The following is a 26,339-nucleotide window of genomic DNA, read 5'->3' on the forward strand; positions in this document are numbered from 1 at the left end:
GGACAATTTTGAATTATTTTGACTCCTAACACCACCTCAGTAATACTGTAGGTGGTACTTTTTTATTCACAACTTATTTCCCACCAATAAGAAATATGCAGAGGGAAGACTCTATCTCTTCTAGAAGAATCTACAGACTTTTCATATTGTTCACTGCCTTCTTTGCTTCAATAGAAGCTGGTCTTAATAAACCTGGAGCATCTACTGTTGTAGTTTAAGGAGAGCAAAATGAAGCTGGTCAATATAACCACCTGTGAGGAGAGCTGAAAGATAAGGCATGAATAAGTGGGATGCCTACCAAAGTCAGAACAGAGAATAAGTTTGGAAGAATGAGAAAGGGATGACTTATACCTAGGAATGAGAAGATGTCTTAAATTCACTGTAATATTTACATACTGAACTCTGGCAACTGAATTGTCTTACTCAGTCTTCCTCTTTCTGAAGGAATGTTTTTTACACAGTATTTTTTCAGTTGGTATTTATGGCCTAACGTTGGTTGATGTGTAAGTGTTCTGGGTCACTTTTGAAAAGCCTAAGAAAAACCCTCTTATTTCCAACTCCTTTTTGCCTTGAGCTAAATTATAATTTATATCCCTGAGATCATGACATTCAGTAGTATCATATACAGAGTTTCTGAAGTACTCTTCAATAAATAGATTAACTTTTTATTTTTTTTTTTTTAATCTATTAACTATCAGTGTCTTCATTTTAGAGGATGGGCAGCTCTTTGTGTGGGGTGATAATTCAGAAGGTCAGATTGGCCTGGCCAGTGAAGCCTCTGCCAGTGTCCCCTGCAAAGTGGATATTGGAAAACCCGTTTCCTTTGTATCCTGTGGATATTATCATTCTGCCTTTATTACAGGTAAGAGAATGGGAATAGAGGTTAGTGGAGACAAGACAGTGGTTTTCAAATAGTTGTTTGAAACTTGATACCCTATAGTTTTTAAAAATTTTCATGTGACAGAAAGTCTCCTATGTAGTTCTGTATCACACAGAGAGAAAAAAACTTGCAGTTAATTTTCTGCATTTGCACATTGTTGTGAGAAAGTATATTAGAAAAAATGAAATATCACTGTTTGTTTTCATAAAAGTTATTGCATATATTGTGGATTAAAACTATGGTTTCAAAAATCCAATTTTTTTTTTGAGTTTTTGTTTTGATGATCAAATAATAAACTTTATCTTCTCTAGAAATACCAATATTGAACTGAGATGCTATGTTATGAGAAAAAATTAATCTTGTTAGAAGTAAAAGATTGTTGTCTAGATTTGTTGTTCAGTCTTAAAATTTAAGTTTTGAAGTCAGTTAAACTGGCAGTACGTGATATGAGGAGAAGCAATGGTGCAGTGAGCTGTTGTCTGATCTCCAAACCAAACCACCTCCCTATTGCTTTCCACCTCTCTCTTCCCAACTGTCCACTGGTTTCCACAGTGATTATTACTCATCTTGTAATAATGCCAGTATGGATGAATTATCAGCCAGTATTGATGGCATTATGTATAAGCAGCTATGAATTCCTCTCAGCAATATAGATTTACATTATTAAACTTCACAGTTTGGTCCCCTTAGAGTAATTAAAGATTTTAAAGGATCAATAGTTTTGATTGTAAAGCTATTCCATCAGATACCTTTCCCAAATTACTTGATGAATGTTACTGTTCCACATACAACATCTTTATTGCTCTCTCAGAGCACGCTGTTAACAGAATGAGAGCTTGCTACAGTGGACAAATATTAATTAGGTGTTAGGCTGGTAGTCTGCAACTTTTTATTACAAAGTAATATTTTACTTTATTACAGTAAAGTGAATTAAGTGTCTGGGACTGGTCAGGACCTCAGCACCTGTTAGGAAAAATACAGTTTCCTGGACTCAGAATAAACTGGGGGTGGAGGGGGAGAAATACTTGCTTCAAGGATGTAGTAGTAATGTGAGTATGTCTGCCTTTGAGCCAAGGGCTGAAGGTCTAGGAGTGCAGCAGAATGCCACAAAAGTTCTTATTAGTAGAAGGGTTGAGGACAAATATCTGAGAGTAAAGAGAGAACAGTGTGTGCCAAGTGTCCTAGGGAAGTGGAAACTTATGATGGAAGGGGATAAGAAAAAAAGGCTTAGGCTTGTACCTAAGAAAAATGGAGCTTCTTAAAATATTGATAGGAAGAATGAACTGGTTATTACCTGTGAAAATGAAGAGTTGGTGAACCTATTACTACTTAAACAGGCCTGAGTATGAGGTGGAAAATCTTAATTTTCAGCCTTAATATCTGCAAGTCCTGCATGAATTCAGTCTGTGTCACTGAAGCTACTGACACACACATGGCCTTCTTTGTGGTGAAAAGATAAATTTTTTTATTACTTTCTTTTGGACCCTCGCCAACAGTTTTATTTGACTGATACTTCAGCTACCATAAAAATTTAGTATTGGGCATCCAAGTACTTTTGCAGAATCGATTTTCTGTTGCACTACTGTCAGGGTGTATCTACACAGTGTTTAAAAATTAACTTTATGCATTTTTCCTGAGTCTACCACAGTCTTAGGATGAGTTACTTACCAGTTATTAGAATACTATAGAATTACCACATTTTGATTTTTAGACATCAAACAATACACTAATAGTGTAACATACTTGCAGGATTTAAGACTTGGTAAATGCTGTCAGACTGAACTAATGAGCATGGCACCATATGGCTCCCTTTCTTAATATGTTTACATTTGACATAAGGTGTGTGCTGGCTGAAAAACCTGTGGGGAACACAGGCATATCTGGGTTAAAACTAAAAGGGGCTCATGAGGACATTAGAAAATATAGTGTGGACACACAGTGCCCTCTCCAGGGCAGGATGTTCATTAATAAGAGAGTATTGAATAAAATAGTGGTGAAGTATGCATTCCAGCTTTTTTTTTTTTTTTCCTTTTAAAATGAAGTTCTTATTTTTTTGAAATTGCTGGGTTTTAGGGTTTTTTTAGTAGACTTTTAACTTTAGGGTGTTAAACTGCTATAAAGACAGAAGCAATGTCTCTTATAGTTCCAAAAAGATGATGTCACCCTTCTTCCTTCTGCTTTCTAGAAGGCCTTCTTTGCAGACAATTTAACTGCTGAACATGTGTCGCCTGCATTCTGCCATGTACATGTGGACTCCACTAATGCCAAAGCGGTTGTAGAATAGAAGAACAGAATAAATCCTGAATATTTTCAAGTAAAAAAAAACACTTCTGAAATTTAGACTAGGCACATGCACAGGCAATGGCTAACTCAGTTCCATATGCAAATTAGGAACTAGTGTTTGCTCCCTTTTCCCCTCCTTTGCATTTGTCAAAGAGTTCCACTGAAAAGAAGTTCTTAGTCTGTAGCTTCCAGGTCTCTTCAGGATTTTTTCAGTGTGTTTTCTTTCCTCCCTTTTCACAGGCTTTGGACATTGTGTCCCAGTATTAGGGTTATGTCTCAAGCAAATCAACAGAGAAATAAACTGCTGGGAGATTGCACCAACAATTTTGAGCACTTATACAGATCTTTACTTTCTTTTGATCTCACACTCAGGAGGGGACAATTTTTCAGGAAGCATTAAGATTGGCAAGCATGTACAAAGCATTTGTCCACTGCAGGAGATGGAGAGCAGGAAAAGCTGATGTATCTCACTACTGCTCTGGCCTCTACAGCAGAATTAGATTTCTGGAGACAGAAAGGAATTGAATGTACTAGACCCCTTCTAGTGTTTCCTCTGCCTGAATTGTAACTGTAATCAAGGTCAAGATAGATTCTTATTGAGAGGATGTCTTTTCATAAAGAGTTTTGCAGGTTCCTTGGATTATTTTTTTTAATATATTTTGTCATTATTTTTAAGGACTGGTTTAAGAATCATTCATCCCACAAACACTTCCATGCTCTGGATTTCAGTGTTTGAGATACTTTTAACCAATTTGGTCTTAATAAATATTTCTTTTCTTTTTCTTCTTCATTTATTCAAGAAATCTTAGAGTTATCCAATTCTTTTGTCCACTTATTTTTGTCCCTCATTTGCCACCAGCCAGGTCTCTTATCTATGCACTCAAATGCACATTTTCCTTTGAGGAACATTTTCCATTCACTTGTCCATTTTCTTTATATGCTCCTGTGATTTTAAGTTTAGTGATACAGAAAATCACATTAGGGAAAGTTCAACATGTGAGATTGTGACTCATATGAGAGGAACAAATTAAATAACCAGGTTTTGTTGTGAACAGAGTGTCCTTAAAATTCAGGTGTACTCCACACAGTACATCATGTCCTCAGCATGCAGATGTACTGCACACATACTGCACTCAAAATTTATCTGGGTTTGACTGGGTTCTGTTCATGCTTGATTGCTATTTTTCATAGTTTTTAGACCACTATTTGCCTAAAAGGGATGTGTAATGTATTCAAAAATTGCTTTGGTAAATGGTTTTATCTTTGTTAGCTGGATTATTAAGTGGAAAAAACGTAATAAACTTGATGAGTTTGGGAGACTTGGCCATTTGAATCTCTAATCCTCTTAATTAGTTAGTGATTGGATTAATTTTTTCAGTGCAATAATGTTTAAAAAGAACTGCTGGTCTCTTCAAAGAGAACTGCATAAGTAGTTATCTCCCAAATGATTTTGCGGTTTTTTAAACTTGTTTTTAGAAATATATGGCTGATCTAAGAGTACTGAAAAAATACTTACCTTCCAAAAAGTATAGGATTCTTTTTGTTGCCCTTTTTTTTTCCTTTCCACTTAGAATGCTTAAAATCTCTTTTTGTCAGCAGAATGTTTTGGTTGCAGAAAACCGCCCATTGCAGTTGATTTTTATCTTTTTAATTGGGCTACTGTTTTAGAACAGAAAATTGATGCTGATGCAAATAACAGCAAAGTATCAGCCTGTTCAGAGTATTTCTGCACATAGATATAAGAACAAAATCAGAATTAAATCAGGAAATCAAACTTAACAGAGAAGACTAAACACAGTCCATAGGTCCGAAATGAAATGAAATACACTTTTTTGCAGCTGAGATGATTTGCTGGTTCTTAAGAAGCACAGACAGATGGAAATGACTGCAAAAATTCTTAAAGAGGTGTAGAAGAATGTAAGAGAGCCTTGAGAAGATGAGGCTGAGGAGGGATCTCATCCCTGTCTGGGAGGGCTCAGGGGATGGACCAGGCTCTGCTCCGTGGTGCCCAGCAATGGGACAGGAGGAACGGGCAGGAACTGATGGCCAGGAAGTTCCACCTGAACATGAGGAAGAATTTCTTTCCTGTGCAGTGACCAAGCACTGAACAGATTGCCCAGAGAAGGTGTGGAGCCTCCCTCACTGGAGATATTCCAGAAATTGTCTGGACACAATCCTGTGCTGTGTGCTCTGGGATGGCCCTGCTTAAGCAGGTTGATTTTTTCATCAAAATTCCACACAGAATTATTTTCTGTTTCAGTTCAGTTTCTTACAAGCAATTCTTCAGTTGACTTAAATACTGATTACAGAGAGAATTACCACCTCTCAGAAGCTGAGGTATATGGTTTTGTTTTTCCTGTGGCTACATTTCCCTTGCAGGCTAAATATTGTGATTTGGAATTTGCAGGGGACTCAAATCTAGCACCTTTGTCTTATCAAAGCAGAGTGAGGATGGGGGGCTTGGAACACAAGCCCTGTGAGGAACAGCTGAAGGAGCTGGGGGTGTTCAGCCTGGAGAAAAGGCGACTCTGGGGTGACCTCATCACTCTCTACAGCTCCCTGAAAGGTGGCTGTGGTCAGGTGGGGTTGGTCTCTTTCTCCAGGCAGCAACTGACAGAACAAGAGGCCACATTCTCAAGTGTGCCAAGGGAGATACAGGTTGGATATTAGGAAAAAGATTTTTGCAGGAAGAATAATAAAGTACTGGAATTGTCTGCCTGGGGAGGTGGTGGAGTCACCATCCCTGGACGTGTTTTAAAAAAGACTGGATGTGGCACTGGGTGCCAGGGTTTACATGAGGTGTTGGGACATGGGTTGGACTCGATGATCTTTAAGGTCTCTTCCAACCCAGTGATTCTGTGAATTCTATACTTTTCACAGCTATTTGGGCATTATACAAATATGCTCAGCTATTCTGTAATGTTCATACACTTTTCTGTCTTTATAATTTGTCTGCAGCAGTCTTGACAACCCATCCTTGCTCCTGAGTGTGTGCTAGAAACCATGCTCTATTCTGTATTTTCACAGGAGATGGTGAGCTCTATACTTTTGGAGAGCCTGTGAATGGGAAACTGGGATTATTCCCTGAACAGCTCAAGAACAATAGAGTCCCACAGCCTGTACTGGGAATTATGGAAAAGGTTCATAAGGTTGCTTGTGGTGGAGAACACACCGTGGTACTGACAGGTATGCAATTTAACTGGCTTTTCTTACAGCCCTGTAATTTAAACTCTAGTAACTCTAAAGAATTTACATCCCACTGAAATGCTGGATGCTGATCCTAACTGGAAGGTCATTGTCCACCAAGGAGGTAGAAATCCATGTGCCACCCAGCTAAGGCAGGCCTGTGATGCACTGCCCATGTCTCTTGGCTGCAGGATGAACTTGGCCAGGTGATTTTAATGGAGGGGCTTCCAGGCAGCTCCTGGTTGACACCACTTGCCTGTTCTTGCTTTATCTGAAACTTCAGCAGCAAGTTCCCATGTGAATGTCCTTTTTATTCCATATAAAATGCTGAATTTATCAGTATAAATGATGTATAGAGTGGTTTTGGATGTAAGAAGATCCTGTAAGAGCTCAAACTGAGGTAACCTTCCATGCATAGGATCTACACAGTATGCTGGGGTCCTCTTCAATTCCACACAGCTTGGGACTCCCAGCCTCTGAAGGGACAGAAGGTTATTGATCCTGTCTTCTTTTTCTTTATATTCTTAGCTCCAATAAATAACATTTGAAGAGAACTTTGCATAAGCTGAGTGCCTTTCTTCCTAGAATTGTAATAAGCCAGCACCACCTGGTGCAACACAGATGATTGATGTCTCTTTCCTCTAAGGAGCTTGAAATTGTTATTGCAGTGAGAGGGAAATTCTAGAGGGAAGCATCCATTCTGTAGTAAATTTAAATGCTCTTGAATATTTAGGAAGGTATGTAGGAAGTTACTTTTCAAGTAGCTTCACAATCTACTGCATTCCTGAATGGATTAAATATCTCTTATTGTGATACAGAATTTCCTTGTGCCTTTGAGCAGAATCCTGGAAAAGATCATGTGTAGTGAGTCAAGCTTCAAGATTCTGGATAGGTTAAAATTCCTTTGGGAAAACTATAAAGAGGAAATGGCAGTAGCTAATCCAGGAAGTAATATAAACATTTGTCTACATTTCAATGCCTTTGTCTCCCTTCTTCCACCAAGATGCAGTCTTACCCTGGCAATATTCTATGTCACAAAATAAATTTCTTTATGTGAAATCAAATTATCATTATTAGTGAAAAAACTGCCATAAATTTGGGACCAACAAATGCATAAATCATAGCATTATTTTATGCATTATAAAGTGAAGTTTTGTAGAAAGAATTTGATTATCATAATTGATTATCTTTTAAACCATAAATCTGAATTCAACTAATAGATATTTTGACTTAATGGTGTTTCATGTGATAAAAAATCATTATAACCAATGGCTGTTATAGAGATTTAGAAGAAAGATACAGACCTGGATGCCATCATCATTATAGTGAAATCTGTGTAAGAGCTAGAACAAAGAGGGAAATATAAATGCCACAGAAAAAATGCAGTGAAGAAAATACTGTAATAATTATGCATGTATGTAAGATTTACTTGCTTATGGAAATAAATTTTTAGTAGAAGGTAAGTAAGAAATTCAGTGCTAGCTGATATGGCAATCGATGATCAAAGTATTGAGTGCCAGAGGACCTAGCTGAGTCACAAAAAGAGGATAAACTGTATTCTCCAACAAAATACATTTCCTAAAGATTAATAGTTGTGATAAGAATGAAAAATCAGATAGATGTTTTTTTAATGTGATTCAGCTATTATTAAATAGGTGACAAATGTGAACTTCTGAGTAAGACACTTTGAGTGAAACAGTAGAGAATAGTGGCAATACTGTCTCAAAGGAAAGATACTTAGTCAGAAGTGTTAACATGGAGAACATTTTCTGACTCAAAGGAGAATTTGAGAAAAAGATGTGAAAAGAAGTAGATATGGATACTAAAAATTTTAAGTGACTGTGACGTACGTTCATTAATGGCTTTGCACCAGAAAAGACAGATTTGAAATCGGTCTTAAATTACATCTTGAGGTGAAGTGGTGTGGCCAGAAACTGAGAATTCTGATGAGATATCTTTAAAGAGGGACAGAAATATTTACACCTCTTTTAAGCTCATTTTCATGAATTAAGAAAGTAATACAATTTTGAAGAAATTCTGAATTTCAAGTGTCATCCTCCATGAAAATGGATGCTGCTTGCCTTTAGGAACACAATATATACTGGTGTGGTTTTAATCCTTTCAGGGCCTTTCCAGTTTTTAAGGATGTGACATTTCAGTCTCAGGAAACGAGAATTGAGTGTGTGACTATTGAATATTCCCCTGCTTCATCTATCTCATTTAGCATAGCAAAAGTACAAGAGAAAATGTCATGGAAAAACTGTTGCTCATCTTGGCTCATTTCTTGACATCATTTCTACTTAGAGTTGATCAAATTAGAAGACAGCATAATTCAGTTATCTTACAGAGTATAAGGCAAGTTTCTTCCTGACTCTCATGTGTAATTAGTCTATTCCAAAGCACTTCATATGATTTCTTTTTTATGACTGTTATCTCTTCTATTGGCAATTTCGTGTGGTGAGAACCACTCTTATCTGGGTTATTAAATCAAGGTACTACTTGGAATCTCTACAAACAGAGTAAAATGTAGAAAGTATATATTAAAATAAATATTTGGTTTTTTTTTTCCTCTGAAATTCTAAAATGAGAAACTCAATTATTTTTCCCAGAGAACAAGAATTAAATTGTTGAGAGCAATAATTTAGGAAAAAGTCCAATTTTTAAAAGATTGGTTTTAGAAGTGTTGAGTGTGGTATTGGAAACCATCATCTTTACAAGCTCTATTGTTACCTCTGCCTTTAATATTTGCAATTTTCCTAGACAATAAACAGAATTTCATTTAAAAATTCTGAGTGCAGAATCTCGAGAGCACAAAGCTTTTCATTTCATGGCAGTCAGTCAGCCAGTCTGAGAAGATCCTGTCCTCATCCCAGATTCATTCTCTCAGAGACTTAAAAAATTGCACTGACTACCCCCAATGCTTGCAGGTACTTCCTGCTGCAAATGAATGCTGCTGGTGTCATCACTTTCAAATTAAATATGGGAGAACAGCAATACCAATTTGTGTGCTTTTTTCAATAAGGTGTTTTAAAAGGTAGAAAAATACTGAATCTGAATCTAGAAATTGGAAAAGAAGAAACAGATTATTTGGAGTGACCTTAATATCTTGCAGTTTTTTTCAGATCCTCTGGGAATAATTTTTTCTATAGAAGGATATATTACTTCCTTTCATTCTCTGAAAGGAAGGAAAGCAAAGATAGCTCTTCAAAGAAAAAAGTGAAACAGACCTTTGAGAATAGAATGTTTGACATAAGAACATTAGTGCATTAGTGTGTAAAATGTTGGATTTTTCATCTTCTGTCTCAAGGTCTTATAAAAAGAAAAGAAAGCCAAGTCACCCTCTTGAAATAGGACAAAAAGAGTGTAAAAACTCTACCTTTTTCTGTCAGAACTCAGAATTCAGACCATATAGGATTATTAGATTTTTCAAACTGTTCTTAAGTCTGTATACTATTTATACTGAAATCCGCAAATCCAGTTACTAATTCTGAATACTGAACATTGTGTTGACAGTTGATTTTTTACAGTAACGTTTTTCAGCATAAGCTGTTTAAAAATAAAGCTCTTGTGAGAGTGAATAGTTCATTGGCATAGTAGTTATAGTAATAATAATAATGATAATGTTCAAGGAAATGAATTTATGTGGACAGGCCACCAGGATGATTAGAGGGATGCAGAACCTCCCCTATGAGGAAAGGCTGAGAGAATTGGGATTGTTCTGCCTGGAAAAGAGAAGGTTCTGGGCTGATCTAATGGCAGTCTTCAAGTGCTTGAACAGAGCCTACAAGAAATAATGCAGAGGGACCATTTACAAGAGCCTGAAGTGACAGGACAAGGGAGAATGGCTTCAAACTGACAGAGAGTAGGTTTAGATTGGATATTAGGAAGAAATTCTTTACTGTGAAGAGTGTTGAGGCCCTGGCCCAGAGAAGTTGTGGGTGTCCCATTCCTGGCTGTGTTCAAAGCCAGGCTGGATGGGAGCAACTTGGTCTAGTTGAAATTATCCCTGCCCATTGCAAGAGGTTGGAACCAGATGATCTTTAAGGTCTCTTCCAACCCAAACCATTCTATGTGGCTATGATATAATCTTACCTGTCTGCTTCCTTTTTAGTCCTGAGGACTTTTTAACTTCATCTGTGGCCTTAGATACATAGCAGGGAATGCATGGTTCTGAAAAACATTCTCTGAGCTCACACAGTTCTGTCAGCAAATGGAATATTTAAAAAAATAGTATGAAAGCTATATAGCTTTTTGCCTAGAACTGTTTTTTGATAGTGCAAATGGTCACAGAGATTACAAAGGATGCCTGCAAAGATGGAAGATAACACAGCTACAGGGAAATATCCCTGTTCTTCTAAAGAGGGAAATAGGATGTAAAGAAGCAGCTTTTCCAGCACTCAAGTGCTGGAGGTCACTTGGAACAGCAAAGCCATTGTCTTCTGTGCAAACTCTGAAATCATTTCTCTTTATCCTTCAAGGGCCCTCTCATGGACTGCTGCTGTGTTCAGAATGATGAAATTCACCCCTGTCATTTTATCATGTGTGTGAGGGTGCTTTTCCATACACTTCTCTTTCCACACATTTATAAAGACAGATGGGAGGAAATACCTCATTTCTACTAAAGGGGGTTATTAGTGAGGTGTGACCTCACTTCTGCACCACAGTGGTGAATCATTTAAGAAAGGTGAAAGGTTTTTTTCTTCCTCTACCCTGATAATTCACTAAGAAGCAAATTTAGGAGGAGCAACATTTAGGTGCCACTGGTCTATAAGGGCAGCAGAAGAAATTATTCATCATATCAAGGCACTCTGACCTGGCTTGGGATTGGCCTTTTTCCTCATTTTCAGTTAATATTTGAGAACATCTCAACACAAATGCAGAAGACTTTGCATGTTTCATGCTAGGATTAAAAAAAAACCAAAAACTTGTAGTTCATGCAAAGTAATTATGTTAATCAGATAAAGCCATGTAGTTAAAATATCTGCCAGTTTCCAAAGAATTGTTAAAAGAAATGCAGTACTTCTAAACAGAATTTTTTAAATCAGCCATCCTGAGAAAGCTGTTTACTGAAATAAAGATGAGACTCTTGTTTGCTTAGAGAAAGCTCCTGTCTCTCAGGTGTAGTTTCTTGATTCTTATGCAGGAAGTCTAAATATTACAGGAAAATTCTTACTACTTTTACTTTATGAGGGTCCCAAGAAGGTTTTACTTTCTTGCACTAAAATTTCCAGCAGAGGGAGCTTTACCATTACATTTAGTAAAAAACCCAGGTTTGCTTAATACTTTTCATCTACAATTTATAAAAATGTGAGACCATTGTGCTTTTTTTTTTTTTTTATGGTGTGAATTCATGACATCTTATTATGGAACAATTTATAAGGAACAGAAAGGAAAAGACTTTCCTAGAAAGAACATTTCCATATGTTGTGTTACTATTTCATCACAGTTCCTTTGAAATTGGAAAGTTCTTTTAACTTAACATGAAATATTTTTTCTCAATTAATAATCTTTCTCTCTTTTTTCATAATAATTTTTCAAGTACTTTAAGTAGAATTTCTCTCACTTTTCCTTTGTTGTCTACATGCAAAAGAAAAAGGGGCAGGAAAATAAATTCTGGAAAAATTTCTCCTTTTTTTCCAAAAAACTTCTCCGTTCAAGCATGACCTCATCAAGATTTCCAAGCTTCACAATCTTCCCCTGTTGTGATGGAGTGCCAAGGATGGATACACCAAGAATCTTTATTGCTTCGGAGAAGCTCTCATTCTTTTTCCTGGCACACACAGTCCATTAAACAGACAAAATATAAATGTGGAAAGATGATTATTCTGTCACAAGATAACACAGTTACAGTGTTCTCTGTATTTATTGCAGGGCTGATTTGGCAGCTGAACAGAATACTGAAACCTATTCAGTTACTGTTCCTAGCTCTTCTTACATACAAATTATGAGGTCTTGTCTATTAATTAGGGTCATTTAGTGTTCATGAAGCTAATGAGTAATTAAGATGAGGCTATTGTGAAAATGCATATAAATGTATAGACATTGTAGTCTTGAATTGATTGCAGTATGCAAATTCCCATACATTTTTTAAACTTTGCTCTGTGTACATATGATCAGTGGATTATTTTGCATTTATATTAGAAAATATATCACACATCGAACCATTTAAAATTCTCTGCATATACTTCAGTGCTTCAATTCCTGTTTTTCTTATTTTGTTGTATATTAATAATTGATAAATGTAATGGATTATTTAGCACATTTTTAATTGATTAAGTAGTGTTTCATGATGTTCATGTCAGTAGCCTTCCATTTGGCAAATAGAACATAGGTTATCATATAAATAAATAAATATACATATTAGCATATTTGCTGTTAACTTTGCCTGTATAATTTCAGAAACAGATGTTTATACTTTTGGACTTGGACAATATGGGCAGTTGGGACATGGAACTTTTGTCTTTGAAAGTTCAGTACCGAAGCCTGTGAAACGCTTGAAGAGGCATAAAATATGTAACATTGCATGTGGGGAAAATCACACTGCTGTGATAGCAGGTATGGGAGTGCAAAATTCTGGAACCACTTCTAGCAACTCTCTCTTATGCTGTAAAAGCTTTCCTTATACAATGAACAGTAGCAGACATATCCATTACTGGTTCTAAGAGTGAAACGAGCCAGTGAGAAGGGTGAATTCAACAGGAATTTCTGACTCACAGCCATGCCGTGCGTAACTCTGTATCTCCTGTGGAATTATAACCACCTAATTATGCCTTGCTAACAAATATTCTTATTTAGAAGCCATTGTTTTTCTGTATAGTTTAAATATTTTATTTTGTTGTGTTGTTTTTTTTTTACAAATTGTCTAGACCAACATCTCAGGCAGTACTTTGTCTGAAAATGTGTATATTTTCAAATAATATTCGTCTGTTGAAGATCTAAAAATAATTGTTCAGATTTTGTTTTTGGAAGGGAAATATTTCTTACTTTCATAGCCTATTGCTTTTTAATGGTTCTGTCCTGGCTGTGTGTTGAGTCTTTAACATCCTTTTTATTCCCATATGCAGAGAATGGCCTCATGTTTACTTTTGGAGATGGACGACATGGCAAGTTAGGATTTGGAGAAGAGAGTTTTACAAATCTGTTTGATCCCACTCTGTGTTACAATTTCTTGAAGTTCACAGTCCTTTTGGTAAAACTTTTGTTCATTCCTCTCAGACATCACAATATTTATCTTTTTATGAAACACATTATTAATGAGAGCTGAAATATCATTTTAGAACTATTTCTTTCTATAACATTTAATTAGTGGACAACACCAACTGAAGGAAAGAGGATATTATATATGCATAGCACAGTGTTAATTTAGTTTAGAGTGTCTTTGACTTGGGCTACACATACAGAATGCTCTTTAGGGTTTTATTCAGTACTCTTGTGCTGTGGTGTTTTGGTCTTCAGAGCTGTGGTAGCTTATAAACTGAATTATTTATTACTCTTGGATGGTTGGAAGTATGGGGAAATGTATATCTTTTCTGTAAACACCAGAGACTAATCTTTTCAATTTTGACAATTTTTGTACAGTAGGATATTTTTAAGCCTCAAGAAAATGTGAGGTGGTGGTTTTTTTCAATCCAAACCAGACAAGAAAGCAAGAATAGTCTTTTCTTTTGAGAATTGTGTAAGGGAAGTTTTTTCATCTGCTTCTTGAGGTGTGGAAGAAATGTCAGAGAATTGTCAGCATCAAAAATATTAACATGACTCAGTATTGAACAAAATTTGCAGCTAAAGTCTGATCACTTCTGTTTGTTTACTGGAATTAGAGGTGAAAGAAGTTTTATTGGAAGCAGTGAGTGTTTTAAGCCTTTTAAAAAGTGAAACCTCTGATTTTTTATGTAAAAATATTGTATCTACGGGAGGGTGTTGAATTTATTTTACATTTTGCTGATTGTGTGATAAAACAATTAGGTTTGAAACTATCAGTATTGCTCTCAAGTGACTTGTATCAAAATAAATACCTAAAGTCTCTTGAAAATCAGTGGAAATATGTTTGCTATCTTTTATATAAAAAATATGATAGTCCTGTCTTTTGTTCTGTTCAGTACAAATACATTGTATTTAAGTAAGAAGAAGTGAACATAGATCACTAGTCATTAATAAATGTAATTAAGTACTTTTATCTTGCTGGTGTAATTGGGAACTAAATTTTAAGCCGCTTGCTGTGTCTTACTTCTACTACATTTCTTTCTTATCATCTAAATCCCTAGAGATGATTGTAAGAAAAGTGCATCCTTGATACTTACATAAACGAAGTAATCAGACTTTTTTTTGAGCTGTAGGTTGCTTGTGGGGGTTGTCATATGTTGGTTTTTGCTGCTCCAAGACCTAAAGGATCTGAAATACCCTTGGAAGATTTATATGAGCCTCCTTTGACTGCTGCTACCTCTCAAACAAGAGGGGACTTTGTGCTGGCAAACACTTTACAGTTATCAGCAGCACGAATGCGACGTCGAGAGAGGGTAAGCTCAGAGATATTTAGAGTTGTCGTGCTTCTTTCCAGAATCAAAATCACTTTTAAAGCGAAAATCACAGCATATGCCAAGCACTTAAATATATCTTCTTAAACTAAGGGTTTAATTTTAATGTATAATATGAAAAACAGACATTTACTCTGGTCCCAAAAATTGATGCAGGAGAAAAAAAAAGTAGGTATTAGTCAGATTTTGCTTAATTATTTCGGTGAAAGAGATTAAAATTTGGTTTGTAATCTTTTTGTTCTAAAATGTAGAACCTGCTCCTTTGCATTTTTTAAACCACCTTAGAAATATTTTGTAAAAAATAGCAAGAACCTGACTCTCTTGCTGTTCCCTCTGAATCCTTGAATATATTAAACAATTTCATAGTTTATAAAATATCAAAGGAGAATATTAGATGTAGCTACTTAAAATATTGCTTTCTGCTCTGTTGTCTCCACTACATATTCCACGTGATTTCCTTAAACAGCACAATGAATTGGATCATTTCACTTACCTGTCTGAGAACTAGCTCTACCAAAACCTGAATTTATTCTATAAAAAGGTATTAATGTTGTGGATTAAATACCTTGATGTTATTTGAGAGATTCGTTTTTTATTTTAGATAAAAAGAACAAAGTTCTTTTTCTCCTTTGTTTATATTTTAGGATTGCTTGAAATCATTGCATAGAGATGATCTTAAAAATCCCACTATTTACCTGTCCACTTTCTAGGACTATAAATAAGTAAAATTTTTAAAGATATTTGTTTCTGCTTATTAAGTTGCAACACTGTATCCCAAGCTAACAGCAAATACCACTGATAAGTATGTGAGATTGCTTACATTTTGTTCTTCTACCCTTTTTCTCAATTTATTATTTTTCAATCTTCTAAAGGAAAGGTCACCAGAGCAATTTGCTCGAATGGCACAAACTCTGCCTGCAATGGGGGAAGGCTTCTTAAAATCTTCATTGCCTGTGACAAGCAACACCAGCCCATTCTGGTTTTCTGCAACAAGTCATCCTAAAGCTGAATCTGGGAGGGATGGAGATCATGATAAAGGTGAAGTGTCCCCACATCTTGCTGTTGTTTTCTGATAAGAATGGTTTGACTCTCATCATTCATAAATAAATGTGCAGAGGTTCAGGCTCAGCCTTAGGATGGTCTGGCAGCAAACAGGCATGAAAGCTGGGAAATGCAGACAAAAATTGCCTCACACTGTTCATGTTTACAAAACAAGTTTAAAGATTAAGAGGAGACTCGAGTGAAAGAAAAACAATTTATAAATTGTACCTGTGATTCCTTAAGCCTTTAGAAATAAGGCTCACAAAAATACTGTAAGAACATTAACTACTTACTTTGTTTTCACATCAAAAAAAGGAATTACAGAAAAAAAAGTTAGGAACAGTCTTAAGGACATAGGTAAGCCTACAAAGAACTTGGATAAGAAAACATAAGAGGTCTACTAATTCTTACAGCACCTTTCTTCTTCACTTGGAAATGCAGAAGTACTCTTCACTCTTTCTTATCTAAGATAATAAGGATTTATAATATAGCTGATGGAAAAGTCTGGATAACCATAACACAGCACTGGACTTTGGCACAGATTCTCTAGAGCAATTCTGGACTTGTCTGGAATCCTGGGCCTGTGTGATTTCCTAGAAAGAACAGTGCTGAAGAGTGCAGAACGCAGAGCTTTTGTGTAATTGTTAGCTCAGATTTACTGGACAGCCAAATCAAATTTTAAAGTAATTCATTCATAGAATGAATATGATTATTTTTAAACCTGCCAGCATCTCCATTAGCATTGCTGGTTCCAGGAAAGCAATACAGTGAAATTTGAATTTCCTTTAGAGTCTTCTTAGACCTAAAACTTCAGGTTTTGTGTTGTACAAAATGGTCATAGACCTGATGAGCTTAATGATGTAGGGACATTTTTATAATGCTGCATGAAACTCACTGTCTCTCCATCCATTACACAGATAAAGTCCAATGGAGATAACACCACTGCAGCTACTTTGATCTAATTGTTACACCATTATTTGTATGAATATAGAGTCTTTGTCCCGTGTAATACTTAGGCTTTGAAAGCCTGCAGAAATGGTCTGAGATCTACACTGTACTGAGACCAGATTGCTGAGCTACCTCTGTTGTTAGTGATGAAAGGAGATGGAAGTGGTTTTGCTGTGTCTTGGCCTGGGGGAATGAAGAATCTGAGGACTTCAGTTCTATGTTAGTAAAATAGGAATAATCTCTATTTTATAAGTGTGGGGTGTACTGTTTGCTATACAGTGCTTGTTCCTATGACATTTGTTCATTTGTCCCTATTTTACCTTGTAGAAAATAATCATCAAAAAGATAAACCTAGTGAAGTCTCTTCAGAACAAGATTCAGATAATGAAAATATTGACAGAAACCTTGGAGACACAACTGACATCCTAAATATGGTAATATATTCCAATAATGGATCTGTAATTCAGTAATATTTTGCAGGGGGAGACAAAGAAGCTGAATTGTGTTTCAGGTTCTAATGCAGAATTCCTGACTACCAGAATATCACATGTGAATCCGAGAAATACTGACACACTGTTAAATGAGCATGCATTTTGCATCATCATTACCCAATGCTAAAATATGTTTTGATTTTCAAAGTAGTATTGTGATATGAAGCAGTCCAAATAGTGCCGTGCCTCCCCACACTTTAGCTCTGGAAATCAGAAAGAAAAGGAAAAGGGTGCTGGAGGCCACATGGTGATTGCTATGTCTGACCTTGCTTTTTTTGATAATTTCCAACAGAGAATTGCAGGAAATGAAGCAGAAGAGCATCTTTTCCTGTTTTGAGAGAGTTTTTTTTAATACAGGTGGAAAATATTAAAGGGAAGGCAAAAATCCAGACATTTTGATTATTTGGTGATCCCCCAGCTTGTTCCTACATATTTCTTTTATTTAAAAAACATGTTCACCTTATCACTTGTACAACTTTCCAAAACATATTGTTCTCTCAGCAGAAAGGACATGTCCTGGCCTTAATGCAGCCACAGTTATGCTGGAGGGATTGAACATCTACAGGAATTATTATCTGTTTGCATTTAAAAGTACTTAGTAATTTAACAGTCTGTGCATGCCATTTATTTATTATAAAACTTCATTTTGATTTACAAGAAAAAAATGTGATCAGATCCAATGCACAGCATGGCCTCCATTAATTTACTGAAGCATTATTTACATATTTCACACTTTATGTGTTAGACTTCCTTATCTTTTTCAGTTTTATACCTATCCTGAATCAATTTTAAAACATTAAAAAAAATTTTAAACATAAATTTGAAAAAAAGCCTAGCAGAAAAACTTGTCAAAATACAATATAAATGGTTGTTGTTCTTAGATCCGAATGAAAACAATCTGCTATAGCATAGTTTTTTTCAATTTTTCTAGACTGTGGCAACATACATCTTTTTGACACCTGTGACAAAATGAGGAAAGACTTTAATGTTATATTGATGATACAAATTATTGGGAGTCTGAAACCAGAACTGTTCATGCTCACTGTGTTGAAAAACAATATAGTGGTTAAACCATGAGCAGATAATATTCAACAGCAGACAATATAATTATATTGTCATTTGGAATATATGGCAAGGGATGAGAAAAATTTCATTATATATTCCCACCTAGTAGTATTCTATGTTGACTTTTGGTTTCTTGCTTCATGTGGAAGAGATAAAGGCATTAGATTCCAAGGAACAATTCTGCTGTGCAATGCTTCTTTGAAGATGTTCTTTCAAGGCTGTGGTGTCAAACTGGATGTTGAGTTGAAGGTTGTGATGATAATGGAGTAAGGTTCTATTTGTAACCTCATAGTGAGTGGAAGGTGGATCTCAAACGTGCCCATGGACTCTAAGAAGGGTCAGGGTAGTGTTCAGCCTCTACAGACAGTTTAGGTGTTGACATTTGTTCACCCCTCTCTTTAGAAGCAGAAAATGATGGAGTGGAAGTGAAATAGTTGAGCTGAATGATCGTACAGGTTTGTCTCACCCTGACTGTGCAATAATATTAAAATGTTCATAAACTAGCTCAGTTTAGTAAAACTGGGCTTTGATGCTGCTTTCTGTATTAAATATATTTATTTTTTAATAGAGATCTTATTTTTTGCAGACACATGCAATGAAGTTGAATCCTGGTGACTGGTCCTTAAAATTATCACCACTCCAAAAACAGAAGGTACTGTAACTAATTACATATTTGTATGTTGATACTGATGTTTAAAAATCTGCAGTTCTTGTATTGTCCTAGTCCATTATTTCAATTCTTGTATTGTCCATTATTTTGCTTTGAGTTTTTAAAAAGTCAGGCAAATTTTATAGACCTCCTCTTGCTAATATTCTGAATATCCATGGCCTAAAATTCTAAGAAGCTGCATGAAGGCAGAGAGAATTTGGGCAGGCATCTAGAACTCCACATATCCAGTGCAGTTTGAGATGAGTGTCTAATATTTCACCAATTAAAGAAGCAAGAGACTATTATATACATCTTGTAACTTCATGTGATAACATACGTTTCTACTGGTTTGTTGCTAAGAAAATATTTTGGGACACAGTGTAAATAAAGATTTTATTTACAGATATTCACCTTGAAGTATATTTTAAGGAGCAGTAATACTGGTCTTAATTATGAAATTAAAGTACTTTGTAGTACTTTCTATTTCACTCCTAAAGTGATCCCAGCTTTTCAGCACTTCGTTATATTCCATTAAAATTTTATTTTAGATTTTTAAGTTCATAATTTATTAAATAAGTGTAAAATTAGAAAGACAGAAAGACAACAGATTTTCAAACTTCTTAGAAAGTGCATAACAGTAAGTACATCAGAAGATTTCCAAAGGAGGAAGGTGTAAGAGGACTGTATTAATTTCCTTCTTCTTGCGCAGCCTCATGCATTGCCCCTGTTCTGGTTTGTGGGATGTGGCACTGGCTGCACAATTCTTACTGCATTTCCTTGGATAGTGAGAAAGGTGTAGCATTACACTGATCGTTACCAGGATGTTACATTCTTCTAATATGTGCACTTCTAAATTCATTTCATGTGAAATATTCTACCTTTTATGCTGTCTTTTAATCCCCTCTCACAAATTGTTTCTTTTCTTGTTCAGATGCTTTTGTAACCTTTTTCTTTCGCTGCCATTTGTCTTTAATGCTTTTTTTCTTTCTTTTTAATTTTCTGCTTCTCATGTGGAATAGAAGAACAATAAAAATGTGAAACTGAAAAGAGATGGTAAGGGTGGGCTGAAAAACAAGGATTCTGATTTCACAAAGAAGGGCTCAAAGTTAGCATCTGGCTCTTTACAAAAGCAGTCGTCACTTTCAGAGTCAACTGGACAAGATTTAGAAAAGAGTAGTGCCTTTGTAGGGAAGCCTGTGGCCAGAAAAAGTATTAAGAAAGGTAAATCTGAACATGCAGAAAGTAATAGTACTTTGAAAAGTGGTGCTCAAGAAATTACTGAGGACAAAAGCATATTAGTGAAAAGGGAAAAAGAGTGTGTGGAAAATCCTGAATTTTTCAGAGAGGATGCAACATATAATCTTCCCACTGAAAAAATAAATTCTTCCAATAAAAAGCCAAAAGCTGTTAAATCTAAGCAATCCCTTAAAATAGAGGTACTTCCTTCTGCTCCCAGGGATCAGCCCCAGACTGATTCATTAAGTGTACAAGAATACAGTCCTGTTAAAAAGCAAGGGAGTCAAAAAACTACAGAGAATCAAAACGAAATAAAGGATGGTGTTGAAAAATCTGACAAGTGTGAAAGAATAAATGTCACAGGAGAAGAAAGTAGTGCAGAACTGAAGGAGCTTAAAAAAAAGCATCAGTTTTTGAAACAAGTATCTGTAACTTCATCATCATCTTCAACTGAGGAAATTACTAATGATCTCCAAAAATACATACTTAAGGAAGAGGTCTGCTATGAACACAGAGTTGTCCAGAGGGCAAGGAGGACAGTGACACATCTAGACTTAGAAAAAGACAGTGAGATTGAGGAGATACGTGCTACAAACAATGAGAAAGAACGTGTAGAACAGACTGATTTAAAAAGCCTGAATGATGAAGAAACAAGCTCTGATGCTAAACCTGATGAAGACAGGCCATTAGAAATTAAGAATGAGGAGGAATCTGATCAAGAGCAGGAGAATGAAAGCAGTGAAAAGGGTGAAAGTGAAAAAGAAAAACTAGATGAAACAGTTGACAGTGAAGGGGAGGAAGAAGAGAGTGAGGTTAAAAAAGACAGAGATGAAGTTTCAGTAGAAAAAGATGAAGAGGGAAAAGATAATGAGGAAGAAAGTGAAAAAGAAGAATCACAGGCTGAAAGAGACAGTGGGAATGAGGGTGCAGAGGAGACTGAGGAGGTCAGCCAGCAAGAAGGCAAAGAGCAAAGAGATGAGCAAGGCAGGTTGATGGAGGAAGTAGAAATGGTGAGTGAGGGAGAAAAGGAGGATATGGAGGAGAAGTATCAGAAAGAGGAAGGTACTGAAAAAGAAAAAGAGCAGGTTAAAAGTGAGGGAAAAGATGAGAGTGAGGAAGGAGAGGAAGATACAGAGGAAGAGGAAGAAAAAGAGGTAGAGGCAGAAGAGGAAGGAGAAGATGAAAAGGAAGATGAAGAGGAAAAAGACGGGGAGAATGAAAAAGACAAAGAGGGTGAAGAGGAGGAGTTGGGAGAATCATTGGCAGGGAGGGAAGAAGAGGTATCTGAAGAAGAGCAGGATGAGGAAGATGCAAATACAAAAACTAAGGAAGTGGGTGAAGATGGAGTGGAAAAAGGAGAAGATGGGGAGGATGAAGTGGAAGAGGAAAGAGAAGATGAGAAAGAGGAAGGAACAGAGGCAGAAGCAGAAGGGGATGAGGAGGAAGAAGATGAAAAGGAAGAAGAGGAGGGGGAAAATGAAGAGAAAGGGGAAGATAAAGAAGAGGGAGAAGGAGTGGAAGAAGTTGAGGGAGTAGGGGAGGAAGAAGAGAGTGTCAGAGAAGATGAGGGAAAAGAGACAGTGGAGGAAGAAGAGGAAGATGAGGAGGAAGAAGAAGGAGTGGAAGAAGGGAGAGATGAGGAAACAGGAGAGGAAGAAGAAGCAGTAGAGGAGGGGGAAGAGGGAGAAGAAGATGAAGGAGAAGAAGATGAAGGAGAAGGGGAGGAGGAAGAGGAAAAAGAGGAAGAGGAAAAAGAGGAAGAAGAAGAGGAAGAGTGTGAAGAGAAAGAAGAAGAGGAAGAAGAGGGGGAAGAAGAAAAAGAGGAAGAGGGTGAGGAGGAAGAAGAAGAGGGGGAAGAAGAAAAGAGAGAAGAGAGCGAGGAGGAAGAAGAAGAAGGGGAAGAGGGAGAGGGAGGAGAAGGTGAAGAGGAAGAGGGAGAAGAAGGAGATGAGGAGAAAGGGGATTTAGTAGACAAGGAAGAAGAGGATGAGGGAGAAGAAGATGAGGATGAGGAGGAAGAAGAAGAGGAAAAAGCAAAAGCTAAAAGGAAAAATTATAGTAATAAACTTCCAGAAAAGAAAAGCAAACCCAGGAAGCCAGAAAAGACAGAAAGTACTGCTTTACCAAACAGGTCTAAACAAAACATGAAATCCAAACATCATGTAGCAAATGGTTTACATAATCCAGAACAATTTTGGAACAATGTGCTACCTCATTATTTAACATTAAAGTAGCATAGACTACTGCAGATGCATTTTAAGCCTACTCAGGAAACAGATTGATTTTTATTACTTGAAAGAAACTTCTCATGGAATCAAAGCATAATATTATGCATATAATTTAAGTGCCAATTTTTTGAAAAAGACTGAAGAAAATGTTTAGATGTAGGATACTTTTATGAGAGAAATCATACTTTATTGATACAATCATTTCCACAATCATGTTTATCATGTATGATATATAAAAAATTAATTGCTGAGGAGGTAAACTGTGTTTGCCTCTTAATCAAAGTGTAATGTCATGCTGACAAATCAATTTTACATTGTAACAGTGTAATCTTTGCCTTTGAATCAGCAACACACCAATTTTAGTTGCAGAGCAGTTTACTTGATAATGTGCCTTACATGAAAGGAGTTGCAGTAAATTAGCAAAGGTAACTATTTTAAAATTTTGGTATCACTCTGTTGTAATTGACACAATACAAAGCAATACACTCCATTTTCAGAAGGCTTCAAACCTGTTTTTTATTATAGCATGCATGCTTTTTATACGTTCTTACCAAACTCATAGGTTTACACTTTACTCATTGGTCACGAGAGACGAAGTGTTTATTGGAACAGACAGTTGCAGGTTTCTCTTATTTATCCTTCTTTCTTTCTTGGTTTCTATGTCAATGACCTTGGTAGAAAATTCTTTCAGGGTAAACATGAATCCTCTTCTCTCTGGCTCACAGAAATTGCTATGAAGAAGTTGTAAAACTTCCACATCACTCCATAATTTATCCCCCCTACTTTTATTCTGTTCATACATTGGTAAAATGTTCAAGTACCTAAATTAAAGAAAGGACAAGTTGCCAAATCTACATGGGTCAGCAGATGGGAGGTAAATGGAAATGCAGGCCTGGAAAAGTGATGGCCTGGGACTTTCCAATGGCCTTAAGGCTGACTTCTTATTTTGGTGTCAGCACACAATTCTGTGCAAAAAGACACACACAGATCTCAGAATCTGGCCTGGATTACCTTAGAGTTCAGGGATAATTTTTGGAATATCACACTTGGTGATTGGATAGAACTAAGAATTTGAAATATATACCTCTAAAACATTTTTATTTGTTTATACTGTGCAATATATAAAAGATGCTATATCTGCCTACAAAAGACTACATCACATTAGTCCTCTAACTCTGAGGTACTCCAGGAGGGGGAATATATGTTGTTGCTGTGTTGCATATGTTTCCAGGATCAGAGCCAAAGCTTCTCTTAATTTGAGTAGATTTATGGTCTTAAAAAACCCTATCTGTAATCTCCAAAAAGAGGTAAACCAACAAGCCAGAAAGTCTGATTTTTTTTTTTTTTGAAAAGACAAAGTTAATACTTTTAGAATTTCCTTAAAATACACAAACAAAACTTGCAAATTATTTTTGTAAGATAATGCATTACTCTTTCAACCATTTGGCACTGAACTGGCAAATGAAGAGGTAGGGACTCATCGTGTATCATTGTTACTTGAATATTATGCCAAGGGGTGGTCTGGGAAATTTTTGCAAACAGATCTCAGTATTAACATTCTGTAGAAAAATAGTTGTTTAAGCCCTGCTTGAAAAGGAGGAGAGAAGAAGAAAGGAATCAAAATGAGTAAATGTCATTCAATAAAAATGTGAATGGAATCAATACTTATGTTAAGATTATGAAATATTTTAATATTGTTTTGTAAGATGGTGGCATTAAACAATCTTTGGCACAATGTCTCCAGAATTTATTTTCTATAAAGCCTGTAGCAGATCAGTAGTTTGCCAGGAAATCCTAGGCTAGGTCCAACCTTCCTGCCTCACTCACCCCTTCCATATGCTGCATTTCAAGGTAAGATCACTTCAGTCACGTGCTGTGCCTGACTACAGCAAAAGTTACCTCAGGGCTTTATTTTGTCCCTGTGAAATTTGTTTCAAACTTTGGAATTCTCTGGAACACATTGTCTTGACATCAGCATGTGTCTTTGGAGCAGGGTAAGTATCCTCATATTCTGTTAGAGAATATTTTAGCAGTTAAATGCCTTTCCCAAGAAATCAGCTCTCTCTAACAATGGAGCCATCAGATATTTTGTCAGTGTGCTGTGCTATCACTGAACTCCTCTGAAAACACTCACCCCCTAAGTGGAGCTGTGATATGTTATTTTATCTTTCTTAGGAAAGATGAGGATGTTACTGTGATTAAATTTAGAGTAGTATTGAAAAGTATTTTTATAGGCCTAAAACTGGGTTTCTTGGATATGCCATCTACTTCTTTGCGGTTCTGGAATTCATCATTGAAGAAAACTGGGCTGTGAAAAACGAAACAATGCTGTTATTTCTAGTGAAAGATATTTCCTAGAGAGAGAGAGGAAAAAAAAAAAAAAAAAAAAAGAGAGCATTTTAAAGCAAGTGGTTTCCAATTCCACATAGGAATAGCCCTTCATTTACTGTTTGGTTGTAGCATTTAATGTAAATTCTTAGGAGAATGAGGACTATCTGTTGTTTCTCTCTTAACATATGCTGATAGCAGAAAGCTTTCCAAGAGAGTGAAGGAAGCCAGCTTATGGGCATCTCCTCGTCTTTGTTTTGTCTGGATGAAAATTCATTGATTTGAGAACTGATTTTATGTAGTTTTGTGGATCATTCCTGTGGTGGGGGAAAAGCAGAGCTTTATTCTAGCACTTCTAAGGGTTTTCCACAGACTTGTTACATAAATTGTGCTCTGTTCCAGCATTTCTGGGCTTTGAGGGGACTTTGGAACTCCATTAGCATAACGAATGGAATTTTATTTGGTTTGACTCATTCTGGTTTATAAAGTTTGCTGCTTGTGGTTTTATGAAAATTCAGTATATCCCTGGTATTTATTATGGCATACAAAGAGATTTACATGCAGTACTGAAGAAATATGGCAGAAATAGTCTTGAATTAGTTTTCAATAGAGAAAAGAAATCCTGTGTTAGAGAGAGAAAACAACAGACAATTGCCCAGACCAAAGATCTATCCATCTTTTTTCTACCACTGGCTACTGGTGAGCGCCTGGGAAAAAAATAAATTAGAATATTAGAATAGCACAAACATGTAGTGTTACTTTGCCCCTGTAATCATTCAATAAATGAATATATTCAGCATTTTCAATAATTTGTGGTTTAGCAGATATATGTATTTCATTTAGCAGATATATGTATTACATTAACATTACATTTAACATCCATTTTCTTCACTTCTTCATTGAATTTCTTTCAATCAATTTTTAACCTGTTTAGCATATTTTGGAAAAGAATTCTTAGATTTCTTTACATATTGTTTGGAGAAGTAACTCCTCTTTTTTATTTGCATCATTTGATGTCTTTGTATTCTTGTACTATAAAAAAGAGCACTTATTCCCTCTTCATTATTTATTCCCTAATGATTATCATGTGGAAAAAGTGTGCAGTTCAGTTTAAGTCAAGAATAAGTGGTTTATTGATTTATTAATTACAGTTAACCATCAATCAACCACCTACATGTTTAATTCAAGAGCAGCAACATTGAACATCCTCAAAGTGTTAAAAGCACGTGGAAATTTCTGGGCATTCCCTGCAGCTCATCTCAGAGGTTTCAATCCCCTGCACGGTCTCACAGACATTCACAGAATTACAGATGCTGCCTTTTCCAGTGGGTATCCAATACAAACACCTCTGGCACTTTCAGAGGGTGGGGTGCAGGTCTGCTGCTGCCTCACAGCTCTGCTTAGACGTGAGGATGCTCTGGGTGACTTTGGAATATTCTGTAGCACAGCTTTTCTCTTGTGCCTGCAAAATTT

At 36.1% G+C, this 26,339-nt stretch overlaps 1 protein-coding gene across 1 annotated transcript in view; it reads left to right on the forward strand.

Annotated features, from left to right (window-relative positions):
- The window catches only part of RPGR (retinitis pigmentosa GTPase regulator), a 37,094-nt gene extending 14,357 nt beyond the window's left edge, over window positions 1–22,737 (forward strand). The window contains exons 6-16 of the mRNA XM_053936219.1: window positions 713–862; window positions 6,191–6,349; window positions 12,749–12,904; window positions 13,414–13,538; window positions 14,683–14,862; window positions 15,753–15,918; window positions 17,197–17,303; window positions 19,012–19,077; window positions 19,699–19,746; window positions 20,094–22,230; window positions 22,330–22,737. Coding sequence (XP_053792194.1) covers window positions 713–862; window positions 6,191–6,349; window positions 12,749–12,904; window positions 13,414–13,538; window positions 14,683–14,862; window positions 15,753–15,918; window positions 17,197–17,303; window positions 19,012–19,077; window positions 19,699–19,746; window positions 20,094–22,230; window positions 22,330–22,544 — 3,509 coding nt within the window. The 3' untranslated portion in view covers window positions 22,545–22,737. The remainder of the gene's footprint in view (window positions 1–712; window positions 863–6,190; window positions 6,350–12,748; window positions 12,905–13,413; window positions 13,539–14,682; window positions 14,863–15,752; window positions 15,919–17,196; window positions 17,304–19,011; window positions 19,078–19,698; window positions 19,747–20,093; window positions 22,231–22,329) is intronic.
- The last annotated feature ends 3,602 nt before the right edge of the window (window positions 22,738–26,339 follow it).

This window comes from Vidua chalybeata, chromosome 2, assembly GCF_026979565.1.
Source record: "Vidua chalybeata isolate OUT-0048 chromosome 2, bVidCha1 merged haplotype, whole genome shotgun sequence".
NCBI classification, from domain to species: domain Eukaryota; kingdom Metazoa; phylum Chordata; class Aves; order Passeriformes; family Viduidae; genus Vidua; species Vidua chalybeata.